At 42.4% G+C, this 17,482-nt stretch overlaps 1 protein-coding gene across 2 annotated transcripts in view; it reads left to right on the forward strand.

Annotated features, from left to right (window-relative positions):
• Window positions 1-17,482, forward strand: part of Tamm41 (TAM41 mitochondrial translocator assembly and maintenance homolog) — a 57,113-nt gene that overhangs the window by 19,904 nt on the left and 19,727 nt on the right. For both annotated transcript variants that reach the window (XM_004645607.2, XM_023705973.1), the window contains exon 5: window positions 6,742-6,887. In XM_004645607.2, coding sequence (XP_004645664.1) covers window positions 6,742-6,887 — 146 coding nt within the window. The remainder of the gene's footprint in view (window positions 1-6,741; window positions 6,888-17,482) is intronic.

Below are 17,482 nucleotides of genomic sequence, written 5' to 3' on the forward strand. Positions count from 1 at the left end.
TAAATAAATAAATAAATAAAAAACCCATGCTGTCATGGGGTAGCTTCTGGGGTTTGTGATTGATTCATAATCCAATGCTGGGATTATGGGTGTAAGTGCCCTGGGGCAGATACTCTGTATTACAGTGTAAGAAGGGAGAGAGGCTAGCTAGCTGCTGGTGCTACTGCCCCTCCTTTTGCGCTCTGCTCTTTGCCACTGCCATGAAAGGTTGCTCTTCGCTGTGTACTGCTCTACCTTAGAATCATCCGAGTATGGACTGAAACCTCCACAAACTGAGCTAAGAAAAACCTTTCTTTCCTTCCTTTTGGATATTTTGTCCTAGCAATGAGAGAAGAGTAACTGAGACAGATACAGAAAGCAATCTCTGTGTTTATCCACTTTGCTACAACAAAAATCAAGGTGTGTGCAAAAGTATCAAACAAGGATTTATACACATTATGTTTCATGGAAATAGTTTTTTGTTTGTTTCTTTGGTGGGGGGTTGTTTATGTATACCTGAGTATTGCAAAGAGTATTATACACCCACACCACTCCAGAGTTTGTTTGGGTTTTTTTTCTTTTAACATTTTCTTTTGATTTTTCTGGTAAAAGTAGCCCATTTCAGTACAATGGCACATGAAACGCAGATTTGCAAGAAGATCAGAGGGATTCATCATCAAGCCAGATGTGATGTTACATACCTATAATCCCAGCTCTTAGAAGGCTGAGCCAGGAGGATCTCTTTGAGTTTGAGGTCAGCCTGGGCTGCAAAATGTGTTCAAGGTGAGCCAGAAGTACATAATGAAAGTCTTTCTCAAAAAGAGAAGAAAAAGAATCATCAGGATACTCATGCATGGATGATGAAGATGATCCATTATGGTAAAATACATGCTTTCATAAAAGAAAAGTGATGTGGGTAAATGATGACTTTGATGTTGGCTGTGTGAGCCAAAGTTCCTGTGATAGGGCTGGCCAGATAGCTCAGCGGACTAAAGCACCTGCTTAGGCAGGCCCAGGGACCAGGATTTGATCCCTGGTGTTCCATGCCGTCCCACCCCTGGGGCACACTGAGATGGTGAATAAGACAGGACATGGTGGCACGTGCCTATAATCCCAGCACTTGGGAGGCTGAAAACAAGGGATCACTACGAGTCTGATCTATGTAGTGAGACCCTATAGACCCTGTACTAAATACATAAAAAATTTAAATAAATAAAAAAAATTTTAAGTTCTTGTAACAGTGAAATGGAGCAAGAATCAGCAAGAATTGACTGATATAAGACAGAGGAATTGCAGATATGGGTACATATTTGACTATTCAAAATGTTTCAAATGGTCACCCCACCAAATGGAACCATCCAGTGTTAAAGCTAGGTCTGAGAAAACAGAGAAGGTCTTGACAGGGGTGAAATGTATTGGCATGTGTGTGCACCACCCTCTGTTATACTCTGAGAGCTAGGAGTGCAGTATGATGGCAGAGCGGCTCCCTGGAATAAGTCAGGTACTGCCATTTAATGTTGGAAATTGTAACAGGCCAAATGCTAAAAGGTGCTATGAAAGGCACAAAGACTGAGATGCAAGTAAAACATTCTATCTGCACCAATATCCATATTCAAACCTCTATTTACTATGACACCTCCCTGGCTGAACAGAAATCATTCACAGGTCTGCTGTACTTAGCAGGGATTTTTCATGGTAGTCACAGGCATGTAAAAGACTTATGGAAGAGGAGTAGATCAAAAGATGGCATAAAAATGTATGCCCTTGCAGATGTAAAGATTTATGATGCTTTCAATTTAGACATTTATCCAGAACTCAGCCACCAGGTCCTTATTTGTATAGTAATGATGTTGTGAACAGACTTGTTGCTCCTATCTCTAGAACTAAACAGAGTGTGACATTGGACAATTGGTTTACTGGTTTACAATTGATGTTATATTTTGCTAACAGAGCACAAATGGACCAGCACAGAACTGTACACAAGAGCAAAGCAGAAAATCCAAATGATATGTTGCAATTTCAAAAAAGAGAATTGAATAGTACAGTCTTTGGATTTCAGAAAGATGTAGCATTAGTCTCATAAACAGCAAAGAACAACAAACTGATACTGCTGGTGTCAACTTTGCACCATGGTGGAAATATCAGTAGGGAAATTCCAACACAAAGTCTGAGATGGAAACTTTCTACAATAAAACCAGAGGTGGAGTAGATGTTCTTGATGAGCTATGCAGCAACTGTGGTGTCATTTGAAGCACAAAGCGTTGGCCAGTGTTGTGTTTTACTCAATCCTAAACATGTATGGCATAAGTAGTTTGATAACTTATGAAGAAAATAACAAGTGCAAAATACTATGAAGAAATTTTCTTAGAGGATTGGGAGTGGAACGCATAAGACGTCATTACAGAAGAGGAATACAGGAAAAAATACAGACCACAGCAGTGAGCTGACAAGTGAACAAGAAGGTGCCACATCCCAAAGACCTACTAGATCAACAGAAAAACAAAAGAATGTCAACTCTGCCCTACAAGAAAGTACAGGAAAACAAGGCCTACATACAGTCAGCATAAGCGATACTTGTGTATGGAACATGCAGTTGTGATGTGTGAAGACTGCCTTAGCTCTGACAGCTAAGGCAAAGCTTATTTCTGTTTTGTTTGTGTTTACACTATAGTTCACATGGGTTTTTATTTCTGATGTTATCTTTTAGATTTTTGAGCAAGTAAACAGCTGATGTCAAAATTTTAATACTTTTAAGCACTCAATAAATATTTAAAGTTCAGTACATTATTTTGTGATTTTTTTCATGTTAAGCACCCACTGTTTAATACAACCCATAAAATTAAAATTAATAATTCATTAGTAGAAATATTCTGAAGAATAAACGTGGGTGTGACACTCCTATGGTTATGCTTTGAAATGACAAAAAGTACATTATGCTCCAAAGGCTAGTGTAAACTTAGACGTCTTTGTTTAAAAATTATTTTGTCCTCTTGCAAAAAAGAGGAGATAGAGACCAGGGAGATAGCTCAGTGGCATAAACATTTGCCTGGAAAGCACAAGGTCCTGAGTTCAATCCCTGATACAAAAAAAAGATATTCAAAGAAGGGAGTTAGAGCCTCAATTCCCTCCATATACAGTGTTAACTCATCATGGATGAAAGAGTTGAGCGTAGGAGCTACAACTTATAAAACGCTTGGAAGATGGCTTTTGGTTTGGGTAAGGAAAGCAAGCCCTTTGGTACCAAGAGTTGTGCTGGCAGTAGGGATGTTTTCCTTAGTCCTGTGCTTTGTGATCTCCAGCGGTGAGAAGCTGAGTCTTATCATCAGGCACTGCTCAGTCTTGCTCGCTCTGCCCAAACACAATAAGTAATTGGCCCGTCTGCTCACTGTTGCTGGCTGGGCTCCGTCTGCTGCATGCATTTGGAGCAGCCCAGCTCAACAGAAGTATTGCTATACCCAGGCAGTACCCCAGCAGCAGGCATCCAGAAGTGGCCAGGCCTTATCCTTGTTCTCAGAGTCCAGGGTCTCTTCTGGGTCCTTCAGGGATTGCTTGCCTGTCCTATAGGGGAAGACCTGGATTCATTTGCTTTTTTAAGTAGATACAGTCCTTGCCTCAAAAGTTGCTGTATAAAATGTGGAAACTTACTCATTTGTTTGTGGAGTGCACAGAGAAAGACTGACACAGATGTTCAGAACTTAACCTGATCTTTCACTTCAGGACCTGCTGTTTTCAGAGTTCATAGCTGGGTGTGGTGACACACACTGGTAACTCCAACACTCAGGAGGCCAAGACAAGAGGATCACTGTGAGTTTGAGCCCAGTCTGGGCTACATAGCAATTACCTATTTCAAAAATTCAATAACATAAAACTAAATAAATAGATTCAGAGCTCACTGATAGAATCCATTCGAGGTTGTCAATAAAGCTGCAAGGGGGTCACACAGTTGGACGTTAACCCAGCCTCTCGTGCACTTGTGCTGTCAAGCTATCCCTAACTCTGTACCACAAATTAAGAAGAAGTCTTAGAGGCAGTTGGCCAACATGATGGAAGAGAGGGGAGTGTAGGAAAATCACCACGTAGAGTAAAACAGTCCTCTTTTTGTCACTGTCTTGATACCAAGAGGCAGCTGGACCTTGGACAAATTATGTTACCTTGATGTCCTCGTCTGTAAAACTCAGAATACCAACAGCATCTGCTTTAGGGAGCTCTGCCAGGACTGAAAGAGAGAGCAGAAGTTAAGCACATGTGTGTGTATACACACACACACACATGCACACAGAGGACCCACATGTATTTTCTCCTTGTTGGACATTAACCCCAGAGCTTGCATAGTTGGCCAGAGCTTCTCCTTGAACCATGTCCCCAGCCATTACTCTTATGTAATCCCTGCATCTTGCTTTTCATGTTTTTTACACAGAGATTTTCATTGTTTTCCTTTTGTGTTCTACGTAGCATGTTGTGCAATATGCGTGTCAAGTGTGAGCTTTGTTGATGGCACATAGACCAAGACTCAGTAGATTATGCCATCACAGCTGATCCATTTCCTGCTAGACACTCAGTTTACTTCCAGTAAAAATAACACTTCTGGCCACAGGTGTTTTGGTTCATCTTTCTTATTTTTGCAGTGCTAGGGCTAAAACCCAGGTCCTGTGCATGCCACAACTCCAGCCCATGAACATTTTTCCTGTGTAGAATAGATTTTGCTTCCCGGGAAGGCCCAGCAGGTAACTTGTTCTCTATATCTTTGTCACTTTGTCCCCAAACAGGGACAGAGTATTATGTGTCCACATAAAGTATAGGTCCCAAGAGAATGTGATGCTGCACTGGGAGCCTGCACATGGCCCCTACCAGATGCTCTACTACCCTTTCCTCTTCATCACTGCCCTTGGTGTCCTCAGTTTGCTGTTCAGAGTTGAGGCTTATGCTCCACAGCTTTCCAGGCAACTGTCTGCACTGACATTGTCATCAGTCACAGGTGAAACAGCACCCACATTCACAGTGATCCTCAAATGTAACCGCATGACTCTTTGGCCCTTTAAAATCATGTTTGAAAAACAAAGTCATCCAAGTGCATCAGCTGCTAGGACCCAACCTGGCTCCTGCTGGTGCTTGAATGGATGAATGGCTCTTCTGACAGAGCTTAGGGTATCCTGGTTCTGCAGCCCTTACTGAAGCACACAGACAGGGTATATTAGAGAGGAAAGAAATTGCTGTTGGCCCAGAGTCTGGCCCTAGAATCAGGGTGTGGTGACAGCCTTCTTGCCACAGTCCCAGGGCACACCTGGGCACCAAGTGATGAAAGCAGGAAGCAGGTATACAGCTGTCTCCTCTCTTTTTCTCTTCTCTTTTTTTCTCTTTTTTGTTTTTGGAGACAGGGTCTTGCTATGTAGTCCAGCCTGTCCTCATACTGGTGGCCATCCTACCTCAGCAGGAGAGATCACAGTCATGTGCTGCCAGCCTCAGATTTTTCTTCTCATGAAGCTACCAGTAGTTGGTTCTGGGGCTCCAGATGGCATCTAACCTCAGTCACCTCTCAAAGGTACCACCTCTGAGCAACAGAGTCAGATTAAGTCTCCAACCTCTTAGTCACTCTACTCTGAGATTAAACCCCCACATGAATTTTGGAGGGAAAAATCACATCCAAAGCATTGCACACATCTTTTTTTTCAGAACCCTAGATTGAACTCGGGCCCCTTGCGCTTGTCAGGGAAGTGCTTATTCCACTGAGCCATCTCCCTGGCCCCTGCACACATCTTTATATTGTAACTTTTTCCAAAATGATCCAATAGCTGGCTCTAGCAAAGTGCTAGCACTTGCTGTGCTGGTGTAACTGCCACTGCGCTCACTGTGTTCACCTTCACAAGTGATCTAGTTTGGGTGATAGATTACACCATCACTCTGGTCCCAGGGATTCCCTTTGCCACTGGGTTGTCTGCTTGCACTTGTCCCTCCCAGCCTCTGGCCACTCACTATCTGTCCAGCAAAGATTCATCCATGTGTCACTCCTTCTCAGGCTTAACCTAGGACTTTGTGTGTCCAGCCTCATTCTTGGTACTAAGTGGAGCCCAGGGCCGCCTCGTGTGTGTGTGTGTGTGTGTGTGTGCGCGCGCGCGCGCACGTGCGCACGCTTTACTGAGAATTGAACCCACGGCCTTTTGCTAAGCTCTACTTCCAACTCATCCATCCATTTCTTTCATTTATTCAGACACCTATTTAAATTTTGAGACAGGGTCTTGCTGAGTGACCAAGTTGCCCAGGTCACTCACTACTCACCATTCTGAGCAGCATTTCTTTCCCCACTCACTGCCCTTACCCAAGTCAAGTGTAACAAGTTTCATTAGATTCAGAAAGCCTCTTAGTGACCCTCACCCAGACAATCAAGGTGAGCAAGCAGTGATCAGGGCAAGCACATTGTAGTGCATGATCCCTGCTCCATTGGCTCAGGTGGGCAGAGATGGAGGCTTGTAAGGCACAGGAACACCTGCAGGAGAAAGCTGAAGTGAATGGCTTGAGATTTGCCTTGGTGCCTGGACAGCTGAGTGCTGTGTTTCATCTGCAAGTAGCACTTTCTGATGCCAGAGACTCTTCTCCCCCAAACAAGTGCTTGCTTGCATTGAGTTGGATGTTCATTTTCGAGGACAAGCGAGTATTTTGATGAAGAGTCCTGCTAGGTTGGACCAGCGCAGTAGCAGAGTGGGAGCAATAGTTTGTAGATCACAGTGTGGGTTTTTCAGAAAATATCTTGCTCTTTACCTTAACCAGGTGACTTCCGCATGGTAATCGGGGAGGAAAAGATGAAGGTGCGGAATATCGTGAAGCCCAACGTAGCCCATTTCCGGGAGCTGTATGGCAGCATACTGCAGGAGGACCCGCAGGTGGTATACAAGAGCCAGCAGGGCCACCTGGAGGTAAAGTGCCCACTCACAAGGTCTCTGAGGCCAGAGCTGTAGGGGGGAAGCGGCAGAACTGTACTACTAAAGTAACAGCATTTCTCTGAAAAAGCAAGTGTTACCAAGTCTGGACTTCTGTGTCTTTGGTGACAGAGTAGTAGGGCAAGAGAGTGGCAAAAGGAGGAGGGAGCTATGTTATCCCAGGTGTGTCCTTGTTACTTGGAATTCTCAGTGTGTACTAACCACCAATTCAGAAGAGTCCCCTAGCTCCCAGCCCTGTGTGCCTCCAGTGGTCACCACTGTGACAGTTTGCCCTGGTCTCCACTTTCATAAAAATTTGTACACACAGGCATAAGAGGAAGTTTGAGCTTTTTTGTTTGGTTTTATTTTATTTTATTTTATTTATTGTGTGTGTGAATGTGTGTGTGTGTGTGTGTGTGTGTGGCCAGCTCAGCCCATCCTGAGGGTGGGGCTGGTGCAGCATGTGCTGCTGGGGATTGAACCACAGTCCCTGTGCTTGCCTCTTGCCTAAGCAGGTGCTTTAGACCACTGAGCTATCTTGCCAGCCTCATTTTATTTTTTTATTTTTATGTATTTGGTACAGGGTCTCACTACATACCTCAGATTATAGTGATCTTCCTGTTTTCAGCCTCCCCAGCACAAGGATTATAGGTATATAGCACCACACCTGGTCTTGGTGGCCAGCTCAGCCTGCCCAGGAACGGGACTGGCACGCTATTTGGTGCCCAGGATTGAACCCTGGGTCTCTGCGCTTGCCTAAGAAGGCACTTAGTGTGCTGAGCTCTCACTGGCCCTTGGCCTGGTTTTACATAAATGAGCTCATATAAATTGTTCTAAAGATTAATTTTCCTCTGTTGTTTGTAATACTTAGGAACTTTGCTGTTTGGTATCAGACAAAACTTTTTTAATCGAGGTATTTATAAAAGTAACATTAAATGTTTGAAAATAAAAACAGCCTTTCTTTGGAGCAAAATGATTGAAATGTAAGATTTCTTAAACTGTAGAAATCACAGGGCTCGGGCTGGTGAGATGGCTCAGTGGTCTAAAGCACCTACTTAGAACAAGTTTAGCTAAAGCACAGGGACCACGGTTCAATCCCCCAGCACCACATGCCAGCCAGCCCCGCCCCCTGGTGGGCTGAGCTGCCCCCCACACACACACACACACATATAAATAAATAAAATTATAAAAAAAAAAAAAAAAGAAATCACAGGGCTCTTTTTCCTTTAGCATAAAGAACACTGTGTTTGACCTTTTTATTCTCTTCCACTTCCACACAATAGGGACAGCTAACATTATATTAATAGTGGATTATTGGAATGTCCAGAATGGAAAAGAAGACTTTAAAACATAGGAATTACGTTAAAAAGAAGACAAGACAATGACATACGGAGCATTAGAATCCCCATGCTTTGGTTGCAATATGATGATTCCCCCCAAGAGCTCTGTGTTAGGTGCTAGTGCCCAATGCAGCAGAGTCAGAAATGTGGCTTTTGGAAGTGACTGGATCACTGGGGCTCTCACTTAATCACAAGGGCTCTAACCAGCTCTCTGGTCTTGTTAGGAGGTGGTATCTAACTAGATAGAGCAGGTCATAGCAAGCATAGCTTTAAAAGGTAGATTTCTGTCCCCAGCCTCTTCCTGAGGGCTCTTTCCGGGTCTCTTTTCTGGCCACTATTAGGTGAGCAGCTGTCCTGCACCATGGCCCTTCTGCCATGAAAAACAGGGGTCTAAAAGCTTAAAAGTAGTGGAGCCAACAACCATGAACTGAAATTGAGAAATGGTAAGACAAAATAAACCTTTCCTCCTTGAAGTTGACTTTAAGATCTTTTGTCACAGTGACAGTAAAATAGACCAACACACACATCACCGACACACCCTGGTTTGTGTGATGGTTAACTCCATATGGTACATGATATCATTTAACGTGTCTCTTAATTCTTTTCAATTTTATGCTTCATTTTTGCCATCCTTCCATGGAGATGAGGATTTTTTTTCACTGTTTTATACTACCTGTGCTCACTCACATACTTTTTCTGTCTCTTTTTAAACGAAGTGTGCCACTTTTTAAAAAAATCTTATTTATTTATATATTATTCATTTATTTGATACAAGGTCTCACTATGCAGCTCTGATTCATAGTGATCCTCCTGTCTGAGCCTCCCCAGCGCTGGGATTACAGGCATGCACCACCATGCCAGTTTCAGTGGCCAGTACGGCGCACGCCTGAATGGCATGCAGTTACAGGGATTGAACGCAGGTCCTTGGGCTTGCCAGGCAGGCACTTAGACCACTGAGCTATTTCCCCAACCTCTGTCTCTTTTTCTTTCTCTTTTTCCTATTTCTTTGAGGGGGATCGGCTCAGCTTTGTGGAAGAATTTTTCACATTGCCTGTTAATACTTCTGTTGAGTTTTCAGTTTTCTTTGAATATTCTTTCTAATTGCAACTTCTTATGTTTTATTGATGGATCTTTTTTTTCATTTCTTTACTGATCCCTACTATAATTTTTTAAGTATCTCCTTAGTCCCTTCATTTCTCCCTGGTTCCTGTTCTCACTTGACTCTCCTGTCTCTCCTATGTTGGATTCCCTCATGTGGCAGGATGACTTTCTGACCTATTTTAAAACAGCAAGGCTCTAAGACACAGGCTGTGAGCTCTGGTGGTGGATAGGGCTCATCAGCTGGTAGCTACATTGTAGAATAATGAGGCAAAGATTGCTTTGTTAGAGGAGCCCAGAGAACCACTTAGTCACCAGGTAGAGGACCTGGGAGGATAACATGCCTTTCCACTGCCCTTTCAAAATGGAGCAAGGAAAACGGACCACACATTTCCTGCAGTGTGAGGATAAACTTGGGCACCTGGTTCCATTTGCCATTGTTTGCTTTCCCAGGGAAACTTAAAAGGTCAGGGCTGAGCTGCAGCTTCCAAGCTATAGCTCATTCTCATTTTTTCCTCCTTGGCCACCTACTCCAGATTCCCTGCACCCTCCTTCAGCATCACTCTTCATCTAGAAGAGATGGCCCACACCCAGGTCTTTGAAGAGTAGGAGACCTTACCTCAGCTATCTCACTTGTCCCCTGATGACCAAAACTGGGCAGGGGAGCTGGGTAGGGTGGGGTGTTGCAGTTCTGGGAAGCTGAGACAGGATTACAAGTTCAAATCCAGCCTGGGAAGCTTAGCAATTTAGAGAGGCCCTATCTCAGAAACATTTATATATGAGAGACTGAGAATGAAGCTCAGTGCCAAGGCCCTAGGTTCAGTCCTCAGTTCCATACACATGCCTGTGCACATGTATGCACAGTCAGGAAAGGGGTACTTGGAGACATATATCCACAGCCTGTCTCCTGTCAGTCATCTTCAGTCAGACTTAAAGCATGAGTCTAACATGACTGGGCTGTCCTAGCTTGAATGTTAGTGGGATGCACAGGGACCTCTGACCACACATACTTAGAGCTGTGGAAAAGAAGCAATGGGCTCCCAGGTGGGGCAGAGGAGCGTGAGAAGCAAGGCCATGTCTCCTTCCATTCATCCCTTTGTCCCCAGGCCCATATCTCCAGCTAGCTGGGAAAACAGTAGGATGTGACTGATGGGCATCACCTTAGAATGGATATAACCCACCAGTTACAGAGTGCTATTGCCATGTTGGGGCCTCTGTCTCTTGATTGCTTTGTCATAGATTTCCCCAGGCCTGGGACATTGTGGGCCAGCACTGAGAGCCCCAGCACCCAGTGCTGGCAGCTGTGGTGGTCTGAGCCTGCTGCTACCCTCCACATTGCACTGCCTTGGAGCAGGCACTGTCACTGAAGCATCTTTTCCATCTACTCAGCAGGAAAGTTGGGCTAAGTTCTGTCATCTCACTCAGTAAGTGAATCTGAGCATGCTTGCTGAGCATGGAGTGTGCTGCCTGCAGAGCCACAGAGCCCACCAGGCTTCTTTCTTCATTAAATGGATGTAAGGTGCAGGAAGTCGGCCTTCACTCTGGAAAGTACACCCCAACATAGTTCCAGTCCCTGGATGCCTAAGTACTTGGCCAAGGGGGAAGGCTCCCAAAATGTCATGGGTTTCTCATGGGTATCTCCCACCTGGGGCTCCAGTGGGGCTCCATTGTCTTACACTTTATGTTAGTGATACAGTAGACCAACAGGATAGCCACTGATGTCTGGTCAATGATGCAGTAAATCAGTAAGATGTCCACATAGCCTGATTCTCTTCCGTGGACATGTCACAAAATTAATTTTGACACAGACCCCAAGACATACCGTTCTCTGTCTCATGTGAATGCAAGCACAATCCAACCCTCCCTTCTAAGCAGGATAAGCAAGAACACCTTCATCCCCAGGCCTGGAGCCCCAGTGTACCCTCTGGCCCTGTATCTAGACCGACCACATCTCCTTGCCTGAGTGTGTGGTAGGGAACTGTTGTATCATAACCATTGTATAGTTTCTGCAAGGCCCACACAGCTCACAGAACATAACACTGGGTCCAACAGATTCATCCTTTACTTTTCTACTGTGATTTTGTACTTCAGCGTAATAGTGATTGGCTGTGCATCTGAGTTCCTTTCTGTGAGGGATATAGGAAACTTTGTATTTGTTTACATACTTGGTATGACAAACAGCAAGAAGTGTGAACATTTGCAAAAGTTTCTCATGGGTTTCTCATGGATATCTCCCACCTGGGGAGATAGGAGGGCATGGAGTGTGCTGCCTGTAGAGCCACAGAGCCCACCAGGCTTCTTTCTTCATTAAGTGGATGTAAGGTGCAGGAAGTCAGCCTTCACTCTGGAAAGGTAAAAAGTGGTAAAGCAGGACTTTTACCTGTGTTATGCTCCTTTGAACTGGTTTTGTGTATGTTTACCTGACCATCACAGAGGGTCCCATAGGCCCATGCCACTCCAAAATTGGTTTTAAAATAGTTTTCTTGACTTTAGGGAAGATAGAAGAGTGGTAAGCAGCAGAGAAAGAGCCTTTCTAAGAGTTGCTGTCCATACACTGGAATATAACAGTGTGAGGAAAAAAAAAAGGGTCCCTGGAAGAATCAGAAGCAAGAATTGAAGCCCACAAGGGAGAGCAAAGGGAGGAATTTCAACAAAGAAGGAAGAGATAATCTATGGAGACTTCTCGCTGAGTTGGTACTTTTTGGAAAGAGCAATTCATACTTGCAGATACACAGTAACTGCTGATAACACCAGAGCCCTCCAGGGAGAGACACAACAGTGGAAGGGAGCAATGGACATGGAAGACTACACTAGCTGGTGTTGAGTGTTGAGGGCTTGGTCATCCCACAAGAGAGAGCAATTGACTGGGAGCCAGTTGGAGAGGGGCCATCTAAGCTCAGAACTCAGAATAACTGTTGAGTCTATCTAGCAGCTTCCAACTGAGCTCAGTCCTAAAGAAGGTATGCTGATGGATGCAGGCCGAATGAGTCGGGTCTCAGCCTCATGTCCAGTAACCAGTCTGAACTTCAGGGGAAAAGAAGGTGCAGGTCACTGAGATTATCCACTATCATGCCATAAAGCTACTACAGCTGGCTTCCTGGGATAAATCAACATGAATCTAGACTCTGTCTCCACATTTTGTCCCATCAGTTACAGCAGAGACAAACTGGAAGTGGATATTTTTTTCTCTTTTCCTCATTCTTTTTTCTTCTTCATTGTTTGATCTTTTATGAGTGTGAACACAGTTTCTACTTTCTTTGTATTGTTCTGTTCTTTTATTTCTTCCTTTTCTCTTTCCCTCCTGTCTTTTGCACCAGTTTCCCAAAGTTTCTATGATTATCCTTTGTCCTCCAGTTTTGCTCCTAAACTTTTCCTTTTCTTCTATTTCTCTAATTTTTTTTCCAAGCTCATTTAAATTTTCTGAGGGTAAAATTGGTATATTGAGGGTTTATTTACTAAATACAATTTTCTGATTTTCTTTTTGATTTTGTTATATAACCACAAATCTAGTCCATACATTTAAAGGTGGCAGATTATTATCACAGTCATTTTTCTAGGCTGTGTTTGATGCTATTGTTATTACTGATTGTACCACTTTAAAGAGCCAAGGTGTTATAATTGTTGTAACCAGTTTTTCTCCTTGGAATACCAAGACTGACATTGCCCAAGGATCATAAAAAATACTATAGGCCAGTGCCAAAGAACCAGAGGCTGGAGTAAGTAGGCAGCAACTTCTCATCCCTAATAAATTGTAGAGGTAAGGTCTTGCAACAGACTCAAAATCTCAAAGCCAGCTGCAGCTGAAAGACACCTCTGAGAAGTAGTCATTCCCTAAAGGCTTTAAATACTAACAATAAAACAACTCACCATTGGCAATTTGCAAGCATCAACCTAGGAATTAAACTTAAAAAAAAAAAAAAAAAAAGCACACTTAAGATGCAACCCCAGATACCGAGTTACCAAATCTAGGGGGCAATGAGGTGGGACAATCTGAAAGCCACATACCTTGCCTCTCTGAAGTGGTAACAACAAAGCAAATGAATAAGGCTCTAGAAAAAAATTTAAAAAAAAAATAATTTATGAGATAACTACAGAAATGGTGACAACAATGAAAAATGTCTTTAGTGACTCTAGAGAAGATGCAGATAAAGAAAAATAGAGGAATTTAGCATAGAAATCATGAATGCCCAACAAAGGAAAGAAATGGAATCCAGAAAACAGATTCAAGCAGATATCCAGGGGACTAAAAATTCAATTGAAAATATCCACTGCACAATCAGCCAATGTGAGGACAGAATCTCAGATATAAAAGACAAGCATATGGTTAGCAATCACACACAAAAAAACTTTTCTTAAAAATAGTAAGGGACCACAGAAATAAATCCAGCAACCATTAGATGATGAACAAAGAATAACATAAGATGGATTGAAGTCAATGAAGAAGCAAGAAATAGCACAAATGGTATAAAAAACCTATTCACAGATGTCGTGGCAGAAAACTTCCCAGAGAGGGAAAAAAAATTGATATACAGATAGGTGAGGCATGTAGAACTCCAACTACTGTGCTAGCCCTGCCCCCAGAGTACACTGAGACTGAATGAGACTGGGCATGGTGGCATGTGTCTGTAATCCCAGTGCTTAGGAGGCTGAAATCAGGAGGATCACTACAAGTCTGATCTGATCTATGTAGTGAGACCCTATAGACCCTGTACTACATACATAAAGAAAAAGAATCTTAGAACTCCAGTGAGCCTTGATAAAAAAAAAAAAAAAAAAAAAAAAAAAAAAATTCTGCAAGACATATCATGGTAAAGATTCTAAGAATTTACCCCAGAATAGAATATTAAAAGTTGTTAAAAGAATCAAATCACCTATACTGTTTCTAATGTCTTGTCAATGTTATACTCTCTTTAAAAACTAAGATTTCTTGAAAGCAAGCATCAATAGTTATTTCCCCAGTGGTGCATAATTGTATCTGTTAATCTGAGCAACAGATTTGACAATAAAAATAGATAATATAAGAACCATTGTTAATTAGCTGTCCTATTTTAAAAATCTATGTGTATGTATTGTTGTATGGTACCCTATTTCTTTTTTTTTTTTTTTTTTACTTCTGTTTTTAATCTTCAAAATAAAATTTTTTTAAAAAGCCCATTAGGATCACAACTGACTTCTCAAAACAAATCCTCGAGTAAAGGAGAGTTTGGAGTGAAGTATTTCAAGCCTTAAAAGAAAACCTTCAACCCAGATTGATGTACCCCACAAAACCATCTTTCAAAATTAATGAAAAATAAAATACTTCCATAAAAAAGAACACCTGAGGAAACTCTTGAACATTAAACGAGCACTCCAAAATGTTCTAAAGGATACGCTAGAAGATATAACAAGAACTACAACCCCACAAACTCCAACAGAAGGAATCTACCAAGCAAGGCAAACAATTAAAAAGGAATAGGGTGGGGACAGCAGGAAAATGCCATGACAAGGTTAAGTCAGTACATATCAGTTATAACCATTAATGCTAGTGGTCTCAATTCACTATTCAAAGGAAACAGATTGGCACAGTGGATCACCAAGCAAGATCCAACCACATGCTGCATACAAGAAATATATTTAATTCAAAAAGAAATTCATAGGGGCTGGTGAGATGGCTCAGTGGTCTAAAGCACCTACTTGGAACAAGCTTAGCAAACCACAGGGACCACGGTTCAATCCCCCAGCACCACATGCCAGTCGGCCCCGCCCCCTGGTGGGCTGAGCTGGCCACACACACACATAATAAATAAATAAATAAATAAATGTAAAAAAAAATTAAAAAAAAAAAAAAAGAAATTCATAGACTAAAAGTCAAAGGATGTAAAACAGTACGCCACAGGAACCCAGAAAAAAGTAGAAGTAGCTATTCTATTAGTAGTCAATTTCAAGCCAAGACTGATTAAGAGAGACAAATAAGGTCACTGCATCCTTGTAAAAGGAACAATCCAAGAGGAAGAGCTAACAGTCATAAATGTGCTGGGGAGATAGCACAGTGGTCTGAGCACCTGCCTGGTAGGCACAAGGACCCAGGTTTGATCCCCATTTTTGCTTGCTGTGTCGGCCCCATAACCTCCAGCTTGCCATGCCAGCCACCAAAACCAGGCATGGTGGTGCATGCCTGTAATCCCAGTGCTGGGGAGGCTCAGAGGCTCACTGTGATTCCAAGCTGTGTAGCAAGACCCTGTGCCAAATAAATGAATAAATAAATAAGCAAGCAACAAATACCATTACATCCAACTATATAAAACAAATGTTAACAGACATTAAAAATAAAATAAGCACTAATAGTATTGTATGGGAGGATACCAATACCCCACTATCACAAATAGATCAGCTAGACAAAAAATTAACAAGGAAATATTAGAACTGAAGCAGACTTTTCAACAAATGGACGTAGTAGATGGTCTACAGTGTTCCACCCCACAACATCAGAATATATATTCTTAACTATACATGGGATTTTTTTTTTAATGTATTTAGTACAGGGTCTCACTACACAGATCAGACTCATAGTGATCCTCCTGTTTTCAGCCTCCCAAGTGTTGAGATTATAGGCATGCACCACCACGCCCAGTCTCAGTTGCTGTCTCAGCATGCCCCGTGGGGTAGGGGCACAACAGCACATGCTGGAGATCAAACCCCAGCTGCTGCACTCTACCTAAGCAGGCGCTTTAGTCCATTGAGCTGTCTAGTCAGCCTTTACATGAGATGTTCTTCAAAGTAGACCACATACTAGCTCAGAGAACATGCTTAACTATATACAAAGGAATTGAAATTTTCTCATGTGTATTTTCAGACCATAGTACCATAAAATTGGAAACCAATAGCAAAAAGAAACCACGAGGACTTCATCAGTTCGTGGAAATTAGCACTGTCATGAACAACTAATGGGTTACAAATGAAATTAAGAAATTAGACTGTTTCTACAATGAAATGATAATGCCAATACAACATACCAGAACTTATGGGATACAATAAAAGTAGGTCTAAGAGGGAAATTTATAGCAGTGAATACCCATATCAGGAAAACAGAATAAGCTCAAATAAACAACTTAATGTTGAACCTCAGGCTTCTAGAAAAAGTAAAGCAGACTAAGCCAGAAACTGCAAGAGAAGAAATTACAAAGATCAGAGCAGAAATTAATGCATTGCAGATTTCAAGTGCAGTACAAAGAATCAATTGAAGAGTTGGTTCTTTGAAAGATTAAATAAAATCAACAAACCCTTAGCCAACTTTATCAAAAAAGAGACTCAAATCCTTGCAATTAGGAATACAAAGAGTTAAGTCACAATTTTCTACAGAAATCTAGACGATATCTATACCTACTTAAGAAATTGTATTCAAATAAGATGGTAAATGCAAAAGAAATGAACAGATTCCTAGATACAATTGAATTACCTAAACTGAGTCCAGAAGATATAAAAATTGTAAGTAAACCAATGTCAGTGAATGAAATTGAAGTGTAACTAAAAACATGCCAACAAAGAAGGGCCTAGGCCCTGATGGGTTCACTGCTGAATTCTACAAGAAATGTAGAGAAAACTTAATACCATTACTTCTAAAACTCTAATGACATTGAAACAGAAGTAATAATCCCAAATTCATTCCTGGAAGCAAGCATTACCCTGATCCTAAAAGCAGAGAAGGACCCAAAAGAGAGAACTACAGGCAAATTTTTCCAATAAATATAGATACAAACATCTTAAATAAGATACTGGCAAATGAGGAAAGACCCGCCTCCAGCCTTGCGCTGCTGCCTCTGCTGCCATTCCAGCCCAGCATGGCGATGCACAACAAGGCGGCCCTGCCGCAGATCCGGGACCCCCGGCGGGAGCTGGCGGAGCTCGTAAAGCGGAAGCAGGAGCTGGCGGAAACACTGGCAAACTTGGAGAGACAGATCTATGCTTTTGAAGGAAGCTACCTGGAAGATACTCAGATGTATGGCAATATTATTCGTGGCTGGGATTGCTATCTGACCAACCAAAAAAGCTCCAACAGCAGGGGGCCTGGCCCTAGTTCAGTTCTTTAAGTGGCTGCTTCCACAAAGCTGTCAGCCTCAGGTTGTTGTAGTTCGATCCCCACAACCCTCCAGCCAGCCAAAAGTGCCCTGAAGGCAT

Source organism: Octodon degus, unplaced genomic scaffold (assembly GCF_000260255.1).
Source record: "Octodon degus isolate 3935 unplaced genomic scaffold, OctDeg1.0 scaffold00233, whole genome shotgun sequence".
Lineage (NCBI taxonomy): Eukaryota > Metazoa > Chordata > Mammalia > Rodentia > Octodontidae > Octodon > Octodon degus.